General features: G+C 39.1%; 1 protein-coding gene across 2 annotated transcripts in view; it reads left to right on the top strand.

Moving 5' to 3' along the window:
- Positions 1 to 22,077, top strand: part of PDZD8 (PDZ domain containing 8) — an 82,452-nt gene that overhangs the window by 40,687 nt on the left and 19,688 nt on the right. For both annotated transcript variants that reach the window (XM_055560717.1, XM_055560716.1), the window contains one exon: positions 2,092 to 2,194. In XM_055560717.1, the coding sequence (XP_055416692.1) occupies positions 2,092 to 2,194 (103 nt within the window). The remainder of the gene's footprint in view (positions 1 to 2,091; positions 2,195 to 22,077) is intronic.

The raw sequence follows: 22,077 nt of genomic DNA, 5'->3' as shown, positions 1-22,077 counted from the left end.
ATTCTGTGGATTGTCTTTGCTTACTTGGTGGTATCCTTTGAAGGAGAAAAATTTTAATTTCAGTAAAGTTCCATTCACCTATTTTTTCTTTTGTTACCTGTGCTTTTGGTCTCCTGTTTTAAGAAATTGTTGCCTGATTAAGGTCACAAATGTTTGCTTTTATGTTTTCTTATCAGCAATTTATTTTCTGAAACAAAAAAGAAATTTATTTCTTATCAGACATTTATTTCTATGGCTTACTTTTTGGTTACTTTTTATTACATGTTTTTAAAATTTTTTTAAAGTGTTGTCAAAAATATAGAATGATTTATGGTTTTAGGGAAGGATTGCAAGAATTATGCTTTCTCATTCCTGAATCCTGTAATACTTGTTGAGAATTTGGGAGTACTAGATGGTGCATTGGAGAAGGCAATGGCACCCCACTCCAGTACTCTTGTCTGGAAAATCCCATGGATGGAGGAGCCTGGTGGGCTGCAGTCCATGGGGTCGCTAGAGTCGGACATGACTGAGCGACTTCACTTTCACTTTTCACTTTCATGCATTGGAGAAGGAAATGGCAACCCACTCCAGTGTTCTTGCCTGGAGAATCCCAGGGACGGGGGAGCCTGGTGGGCTGCCGTCTATGGGGTCGCACAGAGTCAGACACGACTGAAGCGACTTAGCAGCAGCAGCAGCAGCAGATGGTGCATAGCCTTCTCTGGATCGACAGTAAATCCTTCAGGTAGTTTGCTCTTTTGAACAGATGGTGGCAGCAGAGCTTTGCTGAATGAAAATTCTCAATTTTTAAGCCTAGTATTTTTGAATTATGAAGATTTTTAATGCTCTTGGCAATAAATTGTTAGGTAGTAAGTTTAAATTTCCATTTAAGATTAAAAATTATTTAAATTTAGGAACTTTTTTGCTATGAGTTTATTCTGACTTTTCAGTTTATTAAACGAGTTTGTGAGGTATGGGCATGGTTTTCTTCAGTTCTCCAACCTTAGGACATAATTTTCTCTTAATACTATAAGGTCGTTTATCCACTTTTCTTTCATTATCTTACTCCTGTCCCTATGATCTTTGTGTAGAGATAAAGTAATAGAGTAACAATCAAAATGGTGATTAATGCTAAAGCTATTTGCAAACTTACTCCTAAAACACATTGGCAGACTTACATTCTGACTTAGGAGATATGTAATATAGAAGTTGAACATGTGGGTAACGTTTTTTTCCTTCAATAAGAAAAACTGCTTTATATCATCGCAAGATTGGATCCAAGATTTCCTTTTTAGATCTAAATATTAAACAGTAAAATTAAGTGGCACAGTTATTCTGTCACAGTTGTTTTCACCGTAATAGAAATAGTAAACCTATAGTGAGCACTGACTGTTCACTAAGTGGTAGTCACTCAGTCTTGTCTGACGTTTTGAGATGCCATAGACTGCAGCCCACCAGGCTCCTCTGTCCATGGAGTTCTCCAGGCAAGAGTACTGGAGTGGGGTGCCATTTCTTTCTCCAGACTGTTTGCTAAACACTATGCTAAATGCCTATGTGCATTGTCTCTTATTCTCACAACAGCTGCTTCTAAGAGGTAAGTTTCTGTTTTTGGCCTGAAGTTTCCAGAGGAAGACATGAGTTTCGAGAAGTTAAATAATTTGCCCAAGTCACATTAGTGGATGGAGAGGTGTGTGTGTGTGTGCGCGCGCGCGTTCATAAGCAACTATATTATACTATTTTATGTGTGTTTAATTTTTACAGAGATGGCATCATACTGTATATATGCATCACTTTGCAACTTATATTTAAAATTCAGCAGCCTGATTTGAAAATCTATAGCATTTGCTACTATGTATAGATGTCTGGTCAATTTTTTTAACCTCATGAATAGATACTACTTTCTTTGAATAAGCTGCTTAGAAACAGTGTGTCCTAGAGTTTCATCTGATTTTTCATTTTATTTCACTTTTCTACTAGAGCATGTACCAAGCGTTTAATTAAATTTTTTCCTCTGTTAACAGAGTAATTTATTAACTTTTGGTATAATGATCAGGAAGAAAAAGTTTAATACATATAATTGGTATAATAGTCCCTATATTTTATTTTATACTTCAGATTACTTATTTTTGGATCTTATGACACTGAAGCAAATATTCATTGCACACTTGAACTGAGTACTGGTGTTTGGGAAGAAAAGCAAAGGAGTTCTATTAAGACGGTAAGATAAATTTGCTTAGTTTTACATCTGTATAAAGTTTATATTCTATAACTGTTTTTTTAATATTTCTGTATCGAGTTATTTTTAGTCATTTGCAAATACTTATGAACAGCTCTTATTTGTTTTTTTGTAATGCATCCATAATAAAATGAATCACATAAAGCTATGATATTAATTGCTTGCTTGCATCAAAAACCTTGTTTGACTAATTTTCTTGTTATAACTTTAGTTGTTTCATAGTTGTGGGATCAGAGGGAAATAATTCTGAAAACATTGAAAAGTATGTACATTCAGAGCATTCATTCATTCATTGATTCATCGGATATTTTGTGAGCACTTACTTTGTACCAGGCACTGTGTTAGCTGCTGGGGAAACAGTCTCTTGTATCTCAAGACAAGAGACCCTGTTTTTGTTGTGCTGTCCCAGGGAGAGGTTTGATACTCGTCTGCCTGCACAGACAAAGAATCACAAGAGGACAGGGGTAAACCTGCAGAGAGATCAGATCAGTTAAGAGGCATTTAGGGGAGGCATTGGCTACTTTAACTAGGTGGTAGCCAAGGCAATGGAAAGAAGAGAATGGATTTGGGACCTACATGGCATCCAGTCCCACCACTTCATGGGAAATAGATGGGGAAACAGTGGAAACAGTGTCAGACTTTATTTTTCTGGGCTCCAAAATCACTACAGATGGTGACTGCAGCCATGAAATTAAAAGACGCTTACTCCTTGGAAGGAAAGTTATGATCAACCTAGATAGCATATGGAAAAGCAGAGACATTACTTTGCCAACAAAGGTCCGTCTAGTCAAGGCTATGGTTTTTCTTGTGGTCATGTATGGATGTGAGAGTTGGACTGTGAAGAAGGCTGAGCGCCAAAGAATTGATGCTTTTGAACTGTGGTGTTGGAGAAGACTTGAGAGTCCCTTGCACTGCAAGGAGATCCAGTCAGTCCAATTTGAAGGAGATCAGCCCTGGGATTTCTTTGGAAGGAATGATGCTGAAGCTGAAACTCCAGTACTTTGGCCACCTCATGCGAAGAGTTGACTCATTGGAGAAGACTCTGATGCTGGGAGGGATTGAGGGCAGGAGGAAAAGGGGACGACAGAGGATGAGATGGCTGGATGGCATCGCTGACTCGATGGACGTGAGTCTGAGTGAACTCCGGGAGTTGATGATGGACAGGGAGGCCTGGTGTGCTGCGATTCATGGGGTCGCAAAAAGTCGGACATGACTGAGCGACTGATCAGATCTGATTTGGTGTGTGAAAGTTCTGGTTCCTTTTTTGATCTCTCTCAAAAGAAGCTGTCACCTAAATTGCAAAGAGTTTGAAAAAACTGTAAAAGCATTTTTAAAATATTTTAAGTGCTATAATTAAAAATAAAAACAGTGCTTTAATCTCATTATGTTTTATTTGGACTTGTCTGTGTTCTTTGGGTTCCTAAATGAGTAAAAATTGTCACTAGTTATTAGCTAATTTGTTTTCAAAGTTGAGTTAGTGTTTTTGAATGTTCTGCATAGCAGTTTTAGTAGCAGTTATGTCTTGCTTCTAGGAATTTGCATAAATCTAGTAGTCTATTAAAGATTTTAGAACATTTATTCAAGATATTGTCTACAAAATTTCTTCATTAAGCCCATGAAGTTACACAATGAAAATAGAATCCCAGAATTTTATGGCTGAAATAGAGAAGGAAAAAAAAGTCAGTGTCCTAAAGGGACCCTCAGACTGTTAAAAAAAAAAAAAAAAAGGTTTATTTAGTTTACTAAGCATATACTGAGATATTATGGATTTATTAATAATAAAATTGAAGAAAGTAGGGAAAACCACTAAACCATTCAGGTATGACCTAAATCAAATCCCTTATGATTATACAGTGGAAGTGAGAAATAGATTTAAGGGACTGTATCTGATAGATAGAGTGCCTGATGAACTATGGACTGAGGTTCGTGACATTGTACAGGAGACAGGGATCAAGACCATCCCCATGGAAAAGAAATGCAAAAAAGCAAAATGGCTGTCTGGGGAGGCCTTACAAATAGCTGTGAAAAGAAGAGAAGCGAAAAGGAAAGATATAAGCATCTGAATGCAGAGTTCCAAAGAATAGCAAGAAGAGATAACAACAAAGCCTTCCTCAGCGATCAATGCAAAGAAATAGAGGAAAACAACAGAATGGAAAAGACTAGAGATCTCTTCAAGAAAATTAGAGATACCAAGGAAACATTTCATGCAAAGATGGGCTCGATAAAGGACAGAAATGGTAGGGACCTAACAGAAGCAGAAGATATTAAGAAGAGGTGGCAAGAATACACAGAAGAACTGTACAAAAAAGATCTTCACGACCCAGATAATCACGATGGTGTGATCACTGACCTAGAGCCAGACATCCTGGAATGTGAAGTCAAGTGGGCCTTGGAAAGCATCACTATGAACAAAGCTAGTGGAGGTGATGGAATTCCAGCTGAGCTATTTCAAATCCTGAAAGATGATGCTATGAAAGTGCTGCACTCAATATGCCAGCAAATTTGGAAAACTCAGCAGTGGCCACAGGACTGGAAAAGGTCAGTTTTCATTCCAATCCCAAAGAAAGGCAATGCCAAAGAATGCTCAAACTACCACACAACTGCACTCATCTCACACGCTAGTAAAGTAATGCTCAAAATTCTCCAAGCCAGGCTTCAGCAGTACGTGAACCGTGAACTTCGAGATGTTCAAGCTGGTTTTAGAAAAGGCAGAGGAACCAGAGATGAAATTGCCAACATCCGCTGGATCATGGAAAAAGCAAGAGAATTCCAGAAAAACATCTATTTCTGCTTTATTGACTATGCCAAAGCCTTTGACTGTGTGAGTTGCAATAAACTGTGGAAAATTCTTCAAGAGATGGGAATACCAGACCACCTGATCTGCCTCTTGAGAAATTTGTATGCAGGTCAGGAAGCAACAGTTAGAACTGGACATGGAACAACAGACTGGTTCCAAATAGGAAAAGGAGTACGTCAAGGCTGTATATTGTCACCCTGCTTATTTAACTTATATGCAGAGTACATCATGAGAAATGCTGGGCTGGAAGAAGCACAAGCTAGAATCAAGATTGCTGGGAGAAATATCAATAACCTCAGATATGCAGATGACACCACCCTTATGACAGAAAGTGAAGAGGAACTAAAAAGCCTCTTGATGAAGGTGAAAGAGGAGAGTGAAAAAGTTGGCCTAAAGCTCAACATTCAGAAAATGAAGATGATGGCATCCAGTCCCATCACTTCATGGGAAATAGATGGGGAAACAGTGGAAACAGTGTCAGACTTTATTTTGGGGGGCTCCAAAATAACTGCAGATGGTGACTGCAGCCATGAAATTAAAAGATGCTTACTCCTTGGAAGGAAAGTTATGATCAACCTAGATAGCATATGGAAAAGCAGAGACATTACTTTGCCAACAAAGGTCCGTCTAGTCAAGGCTATGGTTTTTCCTGTGGTCATGTATGGATGTGAGAGTTGGACTGTGAAGAAGGCTGAGCACCGAAGAATTGATGCTTTTGAACTGCGGTGTTGGAGAAAACTCTTGAAAGTCCCTTGGACTGCAAGGAGATCCAACCAGTCCATTCTGAAGGAGATCAGCCCTGGGATTTCTTTGGAAGGAATGATGCTGAATCTGAAACTCCAGTACTTTGGCCACCTCATGCAAAGAGTTGACTCATTGGAAAAGACTCTGATGCTGGGAGGGATTGAGGGCAGGAGGAGAAGGGGATGACAGAGGATGAGATGGCTGGATGGCATCACTGACTCGATGGACGTGAGTCTGAGTGAGCTCCGGAAGCTTGTGATGGACAGGGAGGCCTGGTGTGCTGCGATTCATGGGGTCGCAAAGAGTCGAACACGACTGACCACCTGAACTGAACTGAACTGAATAATAAAATTCCAAGAGTGCTTTTGGTACCCCAGACCGCTCCAAAGTTACTTTTAGTCTGTTTTAAGGTAAGATCTGTTTAGTACATCAGTAGTTTTTTGCAGGAATAAATTATTGTGTTTTTAAAGTTGTGTTTAATAAGTTAAATATTTAGCTGTTCACATTTAACTCTTGGTGGCAGTATAACTAATCCTATGATTATTATTCGGTAGCCAGTATTTAAGAAAGCTCTCTCTTTTGTCTTCATTATACTGGTGAATAAGTACTTTTGAACTGTATTACCTAGCTGTTTCACAGTAGCAGTAAGGGTACTTTTTGGAATTTCTAGAATAGCCTGTTATTCTTCATAGCATTTTAAAAAAGACAGTTCTCAATTTTTTAAACAGGTACATAAACATATTACCATGCTTTCAAAAATTTTGACTTTTAATGGTTAGGTGGTATTTTTATGGATGTCCCTTTGACTTTTGAATTGTTGCCAGCTTGTCTATGTAGTAATTGTGAACATTCTTATGTAAAAAAATTGAACACTGTGAAATTCTTTTGGAATAGAGTAATTTCAATGAGTATGGGAAAGGAGGGAGAAATAAAGCTGAAAAGGGAGGATGGGCTGACCCCCAGAGTTTGAATATGTGAAAGTAATTAGGAGCATAGGATTTGGGACATGGGACTGCAGTCCATAGGGCTGCAAAGAGCTGGACACGACTGAAGGACTGAACTGAACTGAACTGAGTGACAGGGTCAAAATAGTTTTTTATAGGAAAACCTCCCCTTTCTCTTGTGGTTGTTCATGCCACCTTTCCTTTGTTACATCTCAAACAATTTGAAGCAACTTCTCAGAGAAAATAGCCAGGTTTACAGTTTGTTCTCAAATAAATAAATACGTGAAAACCAGCATTGTTTTGTCTAGATATGAAAGGGTCCTAATTTGCCATTGCTGTTGGCATTTTCAGTTTCCTTTATTATACTTGCAAAGATATGCGATTAGACAGCTTTAATATTTTGTAGCAAAGGTTACTGAGACTTTAATCTTGAGTCATAATTTTAGATCTTAGCATATGTCATAGGTAGTTTTGGGGAAGGAATTCTAGGTTAGTAATTACATCTGGTGTCAAAAATGGCAGCAGCACTGAAGTGTCTCCAGGCATTAAATCACATGTGTCTGAATTCAATAACCCTAGGGAGGAGAATCACAGTGTTTCTCCAGACTACGTAAAGCATTAGAGAATAGGATTTGATAATTTGAGATACATTGCAAATTTGGCTAGAAAAAAGTTTATCATTAAAAAATAAATGTGCTAAAAAAAGTATTTGAAAGAAACTTAATTACATGTTTTAAATATGCCTTTGAGTTTTTCAAACCTTTTTTTAAAGTGTAATGTACCTTATGCTCTTAAGTTGGGTAAGATCAATAATAAATGGAAAGTTTTGAATTTTTGGTATTTGCACAGATGTTGGAGCTGGCGATGGAAGTGGAACAGTTGTAATGCAATAGGTGTAAGTCCTAGCTAAATCTAATGAATAGTGGCTTAAGTAAGAAAAGAACTTAATTGTCTTGTGAAATTTTTCTTAATTTGGAATGTCAGAGAATAATTTAAAAGAATAATTTAATAAATACCCTGCATAGAACCTACTTCCTACCGTATTAGAAATCTGAGGAAAGTTTGGATCAAAATCAGACACTCAGTTCGGTGCCCTGTTTGTTAGCTTATTTGCACAATAAAAGAGCTCATAGGGTAAATGAAGTACTTTATGGTAGCCTTTGTTCTTTAAAAATAATAAGTAAAGATTCCTCATGAGATAGAATGAGGAATAAATTGGAAATTAGGCTTAAACAAAAATTAGAGGATCATCTTGCAAGTGATGACAGTGTCAATACTAAAAATGTATTTACTTGCACCAAAAGAGGCAGGGTACTTTATGATTTATTTCCGTCTGTTGCACTATACAGGTTTGATGATGATAGTTTGCTTTTTTACTAAGGAACAAATTTAAGGAGTTTTCAGATTTTGAAAAAGTTTCAGGCCATGATATTTCAGTAGGAAACGATGAAGACAACAGTATAGCTCAGCTCTATTGACAATACAGTTAACCTGACATCTATTAAACATGGAACTTCGCAGGTGGTGCTAGTGATAAAGAACCCACCTGCCCATGCAGGAAACCTAAGACACACTGGTTCAATCCCTGGGTCCAGAAGATCCCCTGGAGAAGGGCATGGCAACCCACCCCAGTATTCTTGCCTGCAGAATCCCATGGACAGAGGAGCTAAGCAGGCTATGGTCCATAGGGTTGCAAAGAGTCAGACATGACTGAAGCAACTTAACATATACACATATTAAACATATTGATCACACATAATCATTATTGTGTGCATGGTAAAGCAAACAGATCTCATAAATGTCACTTAGACATACGTGGTTTTAAAGAAGGAGAGATCTTGAGTCTTACCCTCCCAGAATTAGAGCTCACTCATCCTTGACCACCCACTTGCTTTACCCTTACTCCTGGACATAAGATAGGTTATCTGTAAATACTCTTTTCTTTTATCTCTCTTTACTATCCTGTCTGTGCCGTCCATGTCTTCTCTTCCATCAGTTATCCAAACTGCCACTGGAGTCTTCAAACATTGTTTTATTCTTGGTGCAACGTGAAATTCTTGAGGCCATCTGGGGAGAAGAGAAGAAGGCACCATGAAAATGAGCTGTGGAACCTCTGAATGTGGAAATTCTGGGGCTGAGGGAAAAGCAGTGGGGGCCTTTTGGCACCCGGCTGTTCAGTCTAGCTTTCCCTTGTTCTCCATTTTGAATAAAAATATGAAAGGAGTTTGAATTTTTAAGACAAGCTTTTTAATGTACATTTTTGATACTAGCCCTATTCCCTCTCCTTCCAGTCTACCAGACTATGCCCTGAGACCCTTGATAGCAATTGTCTCTTGTAAGATTTAAGTTTTCCCTTCTCTAATTAGAGGTAGAAGGATAAAAATCTAAATAACTGTTAAGGCAGTCCATCCACATAATGTGTCACTATCAGACAGGAAGAAAGAATATCGATGTCTTCCTTTGAGGTGGTGAGGAATTAGCAAGGACTCTTCTCTGGATGTATAGTAGGTGGGCAAAAGAGAGCTACTGCTGCAGTCGCGTGTTCAGTATGAAAAGCAGCAGCGCCTAATGTCTTATTAAGCACTTACGTAGCCCGGTATGTAGATGCCGCAGAGAACCGTTAAAGACATTAGGAGATGTCATGACATTTCAGATTTGTCTGAAAAATAAGAAGTAATAAATTCCTGAAAAGCATTCTGCTAACCACTTGGGGAGAGTCCATAAATAATCATTTGAAACTCTTAATCAGAATGAATGTATTCCTTTTAGAGGGTTATGTGTTGTCAGCTGGCAACTTGAAATTGGCCACTGCTCTAAGAAGGGCTTTAGATAGGATCAGCCACATCCAAAATCATGAAGTCAGAAGTCATCTAGAGTCTAGACTTTATCTTTTTGTTTTACTTGATTGGTACTTTTCCTTCTCTCTACTACCGCTTCCCTATCAAAACCTCATTTTTTTAAAGGATTTGATTCTGAGAGATAAATAATTTATATCAGATTCCCTTTCATTTTCTTTTAACCTACTCTTAGAATTAGACCCCCACTTCGATTCCTGGGTCAGGAAGATCCGCTGGAGAAGGAATAGGCTACCCACTCCAGTATTCTTGGGTTTCCCTTGTGACTCAGCTGGTAAAAAATAATGCCTGCAATGCAGGACACCTGGGTTCGATCCCTAGGTTGGGAAGATCCCCTGGAGAAGGGAAAGGCTACCCACTCCAGTATTCTGGCCTAGAGAATTCCATGGACTGTATAGTCCATAGGGTCTCAAAAAGTTGGACACAACCGAGCGACTTTGACTTTGACTAGAATTAGAGAAACATTTGACGAGATGATGCCTACTTTCTAAGAACTGTCAGTATAGGAAAAGAAACATGTAAACCAAATATGTCACATAAGTAATACTTCAGAGTCTACGAAATACTGGATTCTTTTACCATATATACAGAACCAAAGTCTTTTTGCTCATAGGATCTGTTCTTGTTCCCTCCAATCCCACTACCTCTTAACAAAAATTAGACTGTGTGTGGTAGTCTGATAATTAGGAGACAATTCGGGAGTGGTGTTAGTGGATTATTTTAGACCAGAGGCAAGGAGAACTTTGAGACTGTGGGGAGATGGAAGTTGAGTGAAAGAGCCTTCAAAATAAGGTCAGCCATGTTTAATTGCCAAAGATTGAGCTTGATAATCTGCCTTAATATAGACTCCAATGAATCTGCTACTGGAGATCAGTGGAGAAATATCTCTAGAAAGAATGAAGAGACACAGCCAAAACAAAAACAACACCCAGCTGGGGATGTGACTGGTGATAGAAGCAAAGTCCAATGCTGTAAAGAGCAATATTGCATAGGAATCTGGAAGGTTAGGTCCGTGAATCAACACAAATTAAAAGTGGTCAAACAGGAGATGGCAAGAGTGAATGTCGACATTCAAGGAATCAGTGAACTAAGATGGACTGGAATGGGTGAATTTAACTCAGATGCCCATTATATCCACGACTATGGGCAAGAATCCCTTAGAAGAAATGGAGTAGCCATCATAGTCAACAAAAGAGTCCAAAATGCAGTACTTGGATGCAATCTCAAAAACAATAGAACGATCTCTGTTCGTTTCCAAGGCAAACCATTCAGTATCACCGTAATCCAAGTCCGTGCCCTGAGTAGTAATGCTGAAGAAGCCGAAGTTGAACAGTTCTATGAATACCAACAAGACCTTTTAGAACTAACACCCAAAAAAGATGTCCTTTTTATCATGGGTGACTGGAATGCAAAAGTAGGAAGTCAAGGGACACCTGGAGTAACAGGCAAATTTGGCCTTGGAGTACAGAATGAAGCAGGGCAAAGTCTAATAGAGAACGCACTGGTCATAGCAAACACCCTTTTCCAACAACACAAGAGAAGACTCTACACGTGGACATCACCAGATAATCAACACTGATATCAGATTGATTATATTATTTGCAGCCAAAGATGGAGAGGCTCTATACAGTCAGCAAAAACAAGACCAGGAGCTGACTGTGGCTCAGATCATGAACTCCTAATTGCCAAATTCAGACTTCAATTGAAGAAAGTAGGGAAAACCACTAGACCATTCAGGTATGACCTAAATCAAATCCCTTATGATTATACAGTGGAAGTGACAAATAGATTCAAGGGATTAAATCTAATAGAGTGCTTGAAGAACTATGGATGGAAGTTTGTGACATTATACAGGAGACAGTGATCAAGACTATCTCCAAGAAAAAGAAATGCAAAAAAGCAAAATGGCTGTCTGAGGAGGCCTTACAAATAGCTGTGAAAAGAAGAAAACCAAAAAACAAAGGAGAGAAGGAAAGATATACCCATTTGAATGCAGAGTTTCAAAGACTAACAAGGAGAGCTAAGAAAGCCTTCCTCAGTGATCAGTGCAAAGAAATAGAGGAAAGCAATAGAATGAGAAAGACTAGCGATCTCTTCAAGAAAATTAGAGATACCAAGGGAACATTTCATGCAAAGATGAGCACAATAAAGGACAGAAATGTATGGACCTAACAGAAGCAAGGAGATCCAACCAATCCATCCTAAAGGAGATCAGTCCTGGGTATTCATTGGAGGGACTGATGCTGAAGCTGAAACTCCAATACTTGGGCCACCTCATGCGAAGTGTTGACTCATTGGAAAAGACCCTGATGCTCAGAGGGATTGGGGGCAGGAGGAGAAGGGGACGACAGAGGATGAGATGGCTGGATGGCATCAGCAACTCAATGGACATGAGTTTGAGTGAACTCCGGGAGTTGATGATGGACAGGGAGGCCTGGCGTGCTGTGATTCATGGGGTTGCAAAGAGTTGGACACAACTGAGCGACTGAACTGAACTGAACAGAAGCATAAGATATTAAGAAGAGGTGGCAAGAATACACAGAAGATCTGTACAAAAAAGATCTTCATGACTCAGATAACCACAATGGTGTGATCACTGACCTAGAGCCAGACATCCTGGAATGTGAAGTCAAGTGGGCCTTAGAAAGCATCACTACGAACAAAGCTAGTGGAGGTGATGGAATTCCAGTTGAGCTATTTCAGATCCTAAAAGATGATGCTGTGAAAGTGCTACACTCAATATCCCAGCAAATTTGGAAATCTCAGCAGTGGCCACAGGACTGGAAATGGTCAGTTTTCATTCTAATCCCAAAGAAAGGCAGTGCCAAGGAATGCTCAAACTAGTGCACAATTGGACTCATCTCACACGCTAATAAAGTAATGCTCAAAATTCTCCAAGCCGGACTTCAACAGTACATGAACTATTAACTTGCAGGTATTCAAGCTGGATTTAGATAATGCAGAGGAACCAGAGATCAAATTGCCAACATCTGTTGGATTATTGTAAAAGCAAGAGAGTTCCAGAAAAACATCTATTTCTGCTTTATTGACTGTGCCAAAGCCTTTGACTGTGTGGATCACAATAAACTATGGAAAATTCTGAAAGAGATGGGAGTACCAGACCACCTGACCTGCCTCTTGGGAAATCTGTATGCAGGTCAGGAAACAACAGTTACAACGACATGGAACAACAGACTGGTTCCAAATAGGGAAGGAGTACGTCAAGGCTGTATATTATCACCCTGCTAATTTGATTTATATGCAGAGTACATCATGAGAAATGCTGGGCTGGATGAAGCACAAGCTGGAATTAAGATTGGTGGGAGAGACATCAATAACCTCAGATATGCAGATGACACCACCCTTACGGCAGAAAGTGAAGAGGAACTAAAGAGCCTCTTGATGAAAGTGAAAGAGCAGAGTGAAAAAGTTGGTTTAAAACTCACCATTCTGAAAACTAAGATCATGGCATCTGGGCCAATCACTTTATGGCAAATAGATGGGGAAACTGTCCTAGACCTTATTTTGGGGGGCTCCAAAATCACTGCAGATGGTGACTGCAGCCATGAAATTAAAAGAGTCTTACTTTTTGGAAGAAAAGTTATGACCAACCTAGACAGCATGTTAAAAAGCAGAGACATTGCTTTGCCAACAAAGGTCCGTCTAGTCAAGACTATGGTTTTTCCAGTAGTCATGTATGGATGTGAGAGTTGAACTATAAAGAAAGCTGAGCACTGAACAATTGATGCTTTTGAACTGTGGTGTTGGACAAGACTCTTGAGAGTCCATTGGACAGCCAAGAGATCCAACCAGTCCATCCTAAAGGAAATCAGTCCTGAATATTCATTGGAAGGACTGATGTTGAAGCTTAAACTCCAATACTTTGGCCACCTGATGTGAAGAATTGACTCATTAGAAAAGACACTGATGCTGGGAAAGATTGAAGGCGGGAGGAGACGTGGACGACAAAGGATAAGATGGTTGGATGGCATCACCGACTCTGTGGACATGAGTTTGAATAAATTCCGGGAGTTGGTGATGGACAGGGACACCTGGTGTGCTGCAGTCCATGGAGACGCAAAGAGTCAGACACGACTGAGCGACTGAACTGAATGATTCTTCTTCTACTTCCAGAGTGAAGGTTAGGGCCACTGAATACAGGAAGCATTTTGTAGAAGGAAGCTAGTCATTTGGGAGAAAATGCAATGTATATGGAAATCTTTCCTGTCTAGTATGAAGATGCTTAACAAACATATAAAAGAAATGGAAACAGTAAATGCATTCTCAACTTTCAGAAAGCTTTTGATGAATATCCATACTATAGGTTCCCAAATCATCTAATTACTAGGAGAATATTTTGTCACAGATTTGCCTTAAGGATAAGGGGAAACGGTAAAAATGATTGGATGTAATATCCTGGATGATTGAGTTCAGGCCTTTGACGAGTTTTCGCAAACAATAGCACTCTCCAATATAAATAAAATGCATGCCACTTAAGTAATTTTAAATGTTCTTGTAGCCACGTTTGAAAAAGTAGAAATTAGCCAGTAAACAGTTTTAGTAATCTTTTATTTGACCCATAAACCTAAAACATTGTCATTTCCGCATAACATAAAATTTAAGGAGACTTTTTTTTATAGTCTTTGAAATGTGGTGCAGATTTTACAACTACAACAGATCACGATTCATCCTAGCCACATTTCAAGTGTTCAACCACGTGACTATATCCGACAACACAAATATAGAGAAAGCAACTCAGCTTTGCACATATCATTAAACTTCTAGAATGTGCCCCGTTAAGAGGTACAGAATTGAGAACGCGCTCTTAGGACAAATGTGTAAGAAAGAATTCCAAACTGTGCCTAAAATATGTGAAATCTAGTTTCCCTAAAGAAATAGACAGTTATATCGTACCTCCAAAACAAGACAGCTTTTCATTAGAGTGAGTGTCACAAAGTGAATATGCTGATTTTAAAGCTAAGAAATTCTCAGAATAAGTTGTTTGTACATTTCTGTTTTCTATAATACTACAAATGTATATTTGCTAGGTAATCTAGGGAGAAAGAACTAAAGTTTACATGGAAGTGAGGTAGCTACATAAAGATAAATGGATGGGAAAAAATTAATGTTCTTCAGCTGAAAAGACAAATGCAGGTGAATGATTAATGGAAGAATATAAATATAAAAAGTAAACAATAGAATGATCAAATTTACGGAGTCAAGGAACTAAGTCTATGGGTCTGTGAAGGTAAATCTCATAGCCCTGGTGATAATCAGATGCTAAAAGAAGGGTACTTAAAAGGTCTCTGGTAACACTGCACACTACATACTTGCTGAGAGACCTTGCAGGAGCACAAATATGTTCTGTTCTATTTACGCTATGTGTCCTGCACCTATTAGAATTCCTGGTATTTTGCAGTCGTTCGGTGAATGTCCTGGGAGGGGACGAGGAGGATTGGCGGCCTTCATGGCTCCATACTTCTCACAGGACACAAACTCACTATACTCGTACCTTCTGCTGGAAAAATCTGCTTGATGCTCCAGCCTCTAGCCTCTGCTAATAATATTATAATTCTTCCCTGTGTTCAGCAAGAGCTTCTAAAACTCCCCACAACTTAAAGGGAAGTAAGGCTAGTAAAATTTAGATCCCACAGTGTTTCTTCCAAACTTTCAGCATGACTTAGTCACATTTCTGTCTCCTTTCTCCCTTCAAGTCTATCTCTGATGTATGTTTTAAGCAAATAAAAATATTTAGGTTAAGGATAACCACAGATTTACTGATCAGTATTCAAGAGGCCTGGTTTTTAGAGTGAGGAATTTACACATGTGGCACATAATAGTATAATGGCATTATTAAGAATACCAGAACTTCTTATCCAATGTGTGTAGTTCAACATATCCTGAAATAAAATGACTGGGATCTAAAATTTTACTTGCCTCGCTTCTTTCTTAGTTTTGGAGAGTTTTAGAAGTTCATGCTGAATATTATATGTCCATGAATTGTGTGTACATACAAACTGTCGAAAAGAGCTCCCTAAAGAACTGTGATTTTAAGTAAGAACATAAGAGACAAATTTATAAACACATTAAGGTAGATACTTCAGAGCTGGCATTTTGGTGTGTTTGTTTAAGGCCAGATGCCTTGCAGATGGTATTTTTTGGCGCTCCTGTTTAACCATTTGCCATTTACAGTCTTAATCTTGTCGAAAGGAAGAGAAAGATTAAAACAAATAAAGCTTTTTTGAAAATGTCAGTTTTTATGAAAACTCTGCTTTAGTTCCATTTGATAATATTTATGAATTCAGTAGGGACTCAGTGAAATTTTAACCATATATAACCCTCTATAATTTGGCTTCTTAAATAAACTAAATACCTTTGAGCTTTAGTAGTAAATTCTATTTAGCATTTCCACTCTTAAGTTCATCTTCGTTAGAAATGAAGGATGCAGTTTTCTGTCTCATGTTTTCTGTGTTTAATATGATTGTGAAATCCTGTGAAAAGAGTAGGAATTTAGGTTAAAATACAGAAGTATCTCCAAATCAAGTCAGTATAAAGCATTGAGTATGAGAAAGAGGAAAGTGAGCATGAGGTGCAAGGTGATGAGAATGTGGTCCTTTCCTTCAAGGAGGAGGAAATAAGATCAGCAATATAATGAACATACCTGAATATTCATTGGAAGGACTGATGCTAAAGCTCCAATACTTTGGCCACCTGATGCAAAGAGCTGACTCACTGGGAAAGACCCTGATGCTAGGAAAGATGGAAGGCAAAAAGAGAAGGGGGCAGCAGAGAATGATATGGTAAGATATCATCACTGACTTAATGGACATGAATTTGAGCAAACTCTAGGAGATAGTGAAGGACAGGGGAGCCTGGCTGCTGCAGTCCATGGGGCCACAAAGAGCTGGACACGACTTAGCAACTGACCAACAACAACATGATAAGCATCAATATTCCTGTTAGCACATGAATGCTCTAAGAGAGTTCCGTGATAAAGTATTACAAGGTTCCATTGGAGGGTAAATAGCTTTCTTTTGGGAAAACCAGGAAAGAATATTTTGAGGTGACATTTGAGCCAAGCTTCACAGTATATGTAGGATTTTGAAATGTAATAGGGAGGGCATTTAAGGGTGGAAAACATGGGGTAAATTCAAATAAATAGTATGAATGTTTGAGCATGTTTAGGATACATTGGGGGCTTCCCAGATGGCGCTAGTGGTTAAAAAAAAAAAAAAAAGAACAACCCGCCTGCCACTGCAGGAGACATAAAAAGACTCAATCCCTGGATCAGGAAGATCCCCTGGAGGAGAGCATGGCAATCCACTCCAGTGTTCTTGCAACCCACTCCCAGTATTCATGGGAGAATCCCATGGACAGAGGAGCCTTGTGGGTTACAGTCCATAGGGTCACAGAGAGTCGGACACAACTGAAGCAACTGAGTGAGTGAGCATGCATTGAGTCCTCCAGGTTGGCTAAAGAATTTGGTAATGCAGGTAGATCATGCAAAACAAGAGTAAAAGCAGTGGGATCATGTTAAATTTGACTTAACTCCCAGACAGCAGTTACGGAGGCTTTTAGAATGAAACTGATGTCAGCACAATCTTGATTTAAACAGACTTGGCTCTCACTTTGAGTCTTAGCTGTTTCACTTATTGGCAGGAGGATCTTAAAGTCCCCAAACCTATCTCATTCACAAGTATTTTATTTGTCTCTCAAATACTGCTCAGTCGTGTCCAACTCTTTGTGATCCCATGGACCGTAGGCTGCCCGGCTCCTCTGTCCATGGGATTCTCCAGGCAAGAATACTGAAGTGGGTTGTCATTTCCTTCTCCAGGGAAACTTTGCTACCCAGGGATCGAACCCAGGTTTCCTGCAATTGCAGGCAGATTCTTTACCAACTGAACCAGTAGATAAATGCTGCTAAGTCACTTCAGTCATGTCTGACTCTGTGTGACCCCATAGACGGTAGCCCACCAGGCTCCCCCGTCCCTGGGATTCTCCAAGCGAGAACACTGGAGTGGGTTGCCATTTCCTTCTCCAATGCGTGAAAGTGAAGTTGCTCAGTCGTGTCTGACTCTTTGCGACCCCATGGACTGCAGCCCACCAGGCTCCACCATCAATGGGATTTTCCAGGCAAGAGCACTGGAGTGGGGTGCCGTTGTCTTCTCCTATAGATAAATGAGATTCTCTATATTAAAATGCCTAGTACAATATCTGGCATATAGTAGGTAATAAAATGTTCACTAAACCTGGCAGCAAATGGGTAAAAGCAAGGATGATTTGACAAGGGAAAGACTTGAAATAGAAGAGGTGAAGGGTAATGGAAGTCTAAAACAGAACAATGGTGCAAGTGGAAAATAGAATCAGAGTGGCTCAAATACCACTGGAAAATGGAGGGTTTTGGAGAATGAGAGAGAAAACCAGAAAGACAAGAGCCATGAGGAGGGTAAAGGAAGCAGAGAAAGGAGGTCTCATTCTGGATGTGCTGAGTACACATCACTGTACCTGTAATGTGTTAGGGGACAGTGATGGTCAGAGGTCAGTCCGGAGATAATTTTTTTTTAAATGTGCTGCTTTGATTTATTGTTTTTTGTTCATTTGTTTTTAATATTTTCAGTGCTGTTGTTCAAAGTTTTAATATCTGGTAAGTTGAACACTTCATTTGAAATATCTCTTGTGGCTCAGCTGGTAAAGAATCCGCCTGCAACGCAGGACACCTGGGTTCGATCCCCGGGTTGGGGAAGGCTACCAACTCCAGTATTCTGGCCTGGAGAATTCCATGGACTGTACAGTCCATGGGGTTGCAAAGAATCGGACACAACTGAGCGACTTTCACTTCACTTCACTTCACTTCACTTCACTTCACTCTGTTTTTAGATTTCTTTATTCAAGGATAAAGAGAAGCAGAATGGTTTCGCAAAAGAATAGTAAGAATCTAAAAATTTTTTTAAAGAGCCTTTGAGAACACGTTAAGGAAATAATACTAATGAGACCTAAACACTGGTTTGGGGTTTTTTTTTATTAGAACTCTCCAGTTCACCGCGATCCAAGTAAAACTGATTCCCCAAGTTCTTACTTTGTCATGAACTAAAACATTCTGTTCAAGGCACAGTAGCACCTTCGCATAGAAATCCACTTAGCCAGATAGCTCATTTTCTGAGTCATACACTCAGATGCAGGATACAGAACTAGGAAATAGACAGTTTAGAAAAGTGTTAGGTTTTATCAGAGATCCTGCAGTGTATTACAGCTCCTTGCCCACATGTGTTCAGTCCAGTGGTATTTAGGAGCAATAAGAAGATACCAGTGATTTCTCTGTGCCTCTAGGGATTTTAAGACGCATGCATTAAATTCTTATAACAACTCTTCAAGGATAGGCACTATTATCATCTCCATTTTATGTATGAGGAAACTGAGGCACAGAGAGAAAGTAACTGACTCGGATCATCCAGCTAAGCAGATGGTGAGACAGTCTGCACACCCAGGCTGTGTGACTCCAGAGCTGGGGCTCTGCGTTACTATGCCGTCTCCATGAATGCTGGCTTCAAGTCCGGTTCTCCCACTCTAGTTCTGTGCCAGTGAACAAGTTATTTCATAATTCTAAAAAAGAAATACTAGTAATGGTTGGACACTTAGCCCAGTGTCATGGTAACTATAACAGTAACTATTATTATTGAACTTGACCCAAATGCCGCCTCTTTTGCACCAGTGTCTTTAGTGCTATCTGATATTTTGTACATTCTTATAAATCCCCCTCTCTCTTTTAGATTCTTCCTATAACAAGGTGAGGAGGACAAGGAAATAGCTTCCTGAAGGGATAGTATTGTTTTAAGACTTTCAGATGGTTACTTTTAAAAACATCTACAAGGTTATTAAAGGCTATTAGAAGAAAGATAGAGATCAACTAGCTATTGCTCATCACAGCTGATGATTATCTTTTGTAAACTGATCAGAACTTTGGGCTTCCCTGGTGGTGCTTGTAGTAAAGAACCCACCTGCCAATGCAGGAACCACAATGAGATACACATTCGATCCCTGGGTCGGAAAGATCCCCTGGAGGAAGGTATGGCAACCCACTGCAGTCGTCTTGCATGGAGAATCCTTGGACAGAGGAGCCTGGCAGGCCACAGTCCCTGGGGTCACAAAGAGTTGGACACGACTGATGTGACTTAGCACACGTATGAGAATGTTGTCACAAGTCTAAGTAGGAAACCATTGAACATAAGGAAGTGTAGGTATCATGAAGCAGAGTTTTAGTTTTTGTTACACTCATTTGTGAAATTGGAGGATATTTGTGTATTTTAACAGTAAAATCAGTAATTTATATACGATAAAATTGATATATGTTTGGAAATTGGTATGAGCTTTCTTTTTTTGCCCATATTAAAAAAAAAGAGAGAAGGCTATAAATAAAGCTGTAAAAGCCAGCCATATTCCTACTTTCCAAAGAAACCACTAATAACTTTTAAGAAGAACTTTATAGATACAAGCATATACACACAGGTATTACATGGTTCTGTAAATAAGAATAAAATGAGATTGTATATTTTATAACCTGCTTTTTTTCCAACTTAGCAATATACCAAGGGCATATTTTTATCTCAATACATGTGTTATTTTTTTTTAATGTCTGCATGATACTCCACCGTGTACTATAATCTATTTAACCAATCATTTATTGGTAAACATTTGGACTTTTTCCAATTTTTTGATGTTGTAGAGAAATATATAATGGCTCTGTGTGTATATATATGTATGTATTCACATACATTCATTAAGTCATGGTTTGGCACACTTTTTCTATAAAGGGCCGATAGGAAATATTTTAAGCTTTGTGGGCAAGATGCTAAGGCTCAGAACTACTCAACTCACCTGTTTAATGCTAAAGCAGCCAGAGACAATACATAAGCAAATTCGTGTGGCTGTTTTCCAGTAAAACTTTTTTAGAAATAACTGTAGTTTGCTGACCGCTGATCTAAATGACTCCTTGATCAAAGATTATCCCAAAAAAGAAAAGCTTTTAGTAGGTATTTCAAAATTGCATCCCAGCTAGAATCAAGGCTATAAATTAGATAATAGTATTATATCAATGTTAATCTTCTGACCTTGATAACTGTGCTGTGGTTATATAACAAAATGTCCTTGTTAGGAAATACACGGTCAAATATTTAATGCTGAGGGGACATCACGCCTGCAACTCATTTTCAAATGGTTCATGAAAAAATATGAGAGAGGAAAAAAGTAGGAAAACGTTAATAATTGGTAAGTCTGGATTTAGGATGAATGGAAACCCTTAGTACAGTGTTTCTGTATGTTTGAAATTATTTCAAAATAAATAATGGTCCAGCTCTAAAGCTCTCATACTTTCTTAGTGAGGTGTAAATCACCCTGCAGAAGGACAGTTGACAATATATGGAGCTGCGAGTTGACTTGGTGATTCAGAATCAGCTGTTTCTGTTTGACAAAAGAATTAAAAAGAGCAAAAGTGTTCCACTGCGTTGTTTCTGCAACAGCTCAGACTTGACGTACTTTTCAGAGCTTTTTATTTCACTGGAATGGTTGTGTAAAATTTACATTCGTGTCAGATCAAAATATTAATGCAGACTTCAATCACGTTTAAAAAGAAAGAGAAGAAACCTAGGGTATGGCAAGGTAATCATTTGGCTCAGCTTGCTTTCCTAAGAGCCTTTGAACCTGGGCAAAGGGTCATTATTATTCTTTGGATCTCTTAGGTCAATTGTATTTTTATAACGGACTTTTTTTCTCAGCATATCTGTACATCTTTGTTGTCTCTCAGATGAGGCAATGAAAGGATGCAGCCCTAATTTACCATCCAGTTGCCTTAGAGACAAGATTATTAGGTGGCCAAGCTAGCATTCCATTTTAACACGTAAGGGGTCTCACTTGTATTTTTATCCGAGAAAGAGGTCTTCCTCATCCACCTGAACAGAGATAATTAAAGTGCCTGGATTGTATTAGTCATTTATTCCTGGAGTTCATTTAATCTTGACAACACCCCAGGGTGGTAGATATTAGTGTCCCCTTTTCACAAAGAAGACCCATAGAGGATAACTCACTTGCCTGAGACCACAAAACTAGTAAATGTTAGAGCTAAAATTCAAATCCAATACTGAATACAGGCCATCTCAGACATAGCAGTTTTTCTTCGAAGAATTTGAATTGGTCCTAGTACTGAGTTTATTTCAGTATTTTTGTTGTTTATTTTGTTGTTTTTTTTACCCATTCATTAAGATGTGATGACTGAAAATTTAGACATTCTGCTAACAAAAAGAGAAGGAGAAGGCAATGGCACCCCACTCCAGTGTTCTTGCCTGGAGAATCCCAGAGACAGAGGCTCCTGGTAGGAGGCCGTCTATGGGGTCGCACAGAGTCGGACACGACTGAAGCGGCTTAGCAGCAGCAGCAGCAATAGCATAGAACTGGTGGATAAGGAAATGGCAACCCACTCCAGTGTTCTTTTCTGGCGAATCCCAGGGACGGGGGAGCCTGGTGGGCTGCCGTCTA

The sequence above is a fragment of the Bubalus kerabau genome, chromosome 22, assembly GCF_029407905.1.
Source record: "Bubalus kerabau isolate K-KA32 ecotype Philippines breed swamp buffalo chromosome 22, PCC_UOA_SB_1v2, whole genome shotgun sequence".
In the NCBI taxonomy this organism is placed as follows: domain Eukaryota; kingdom Metazoa; phylum Chordata; class Mammalia; order Artiodactyla; family Bovidae; genus Bubalus; species Bubalus kerabau.
This window is presented reverse-complemented; position numbering and strand designations above follow the sequence as displayed.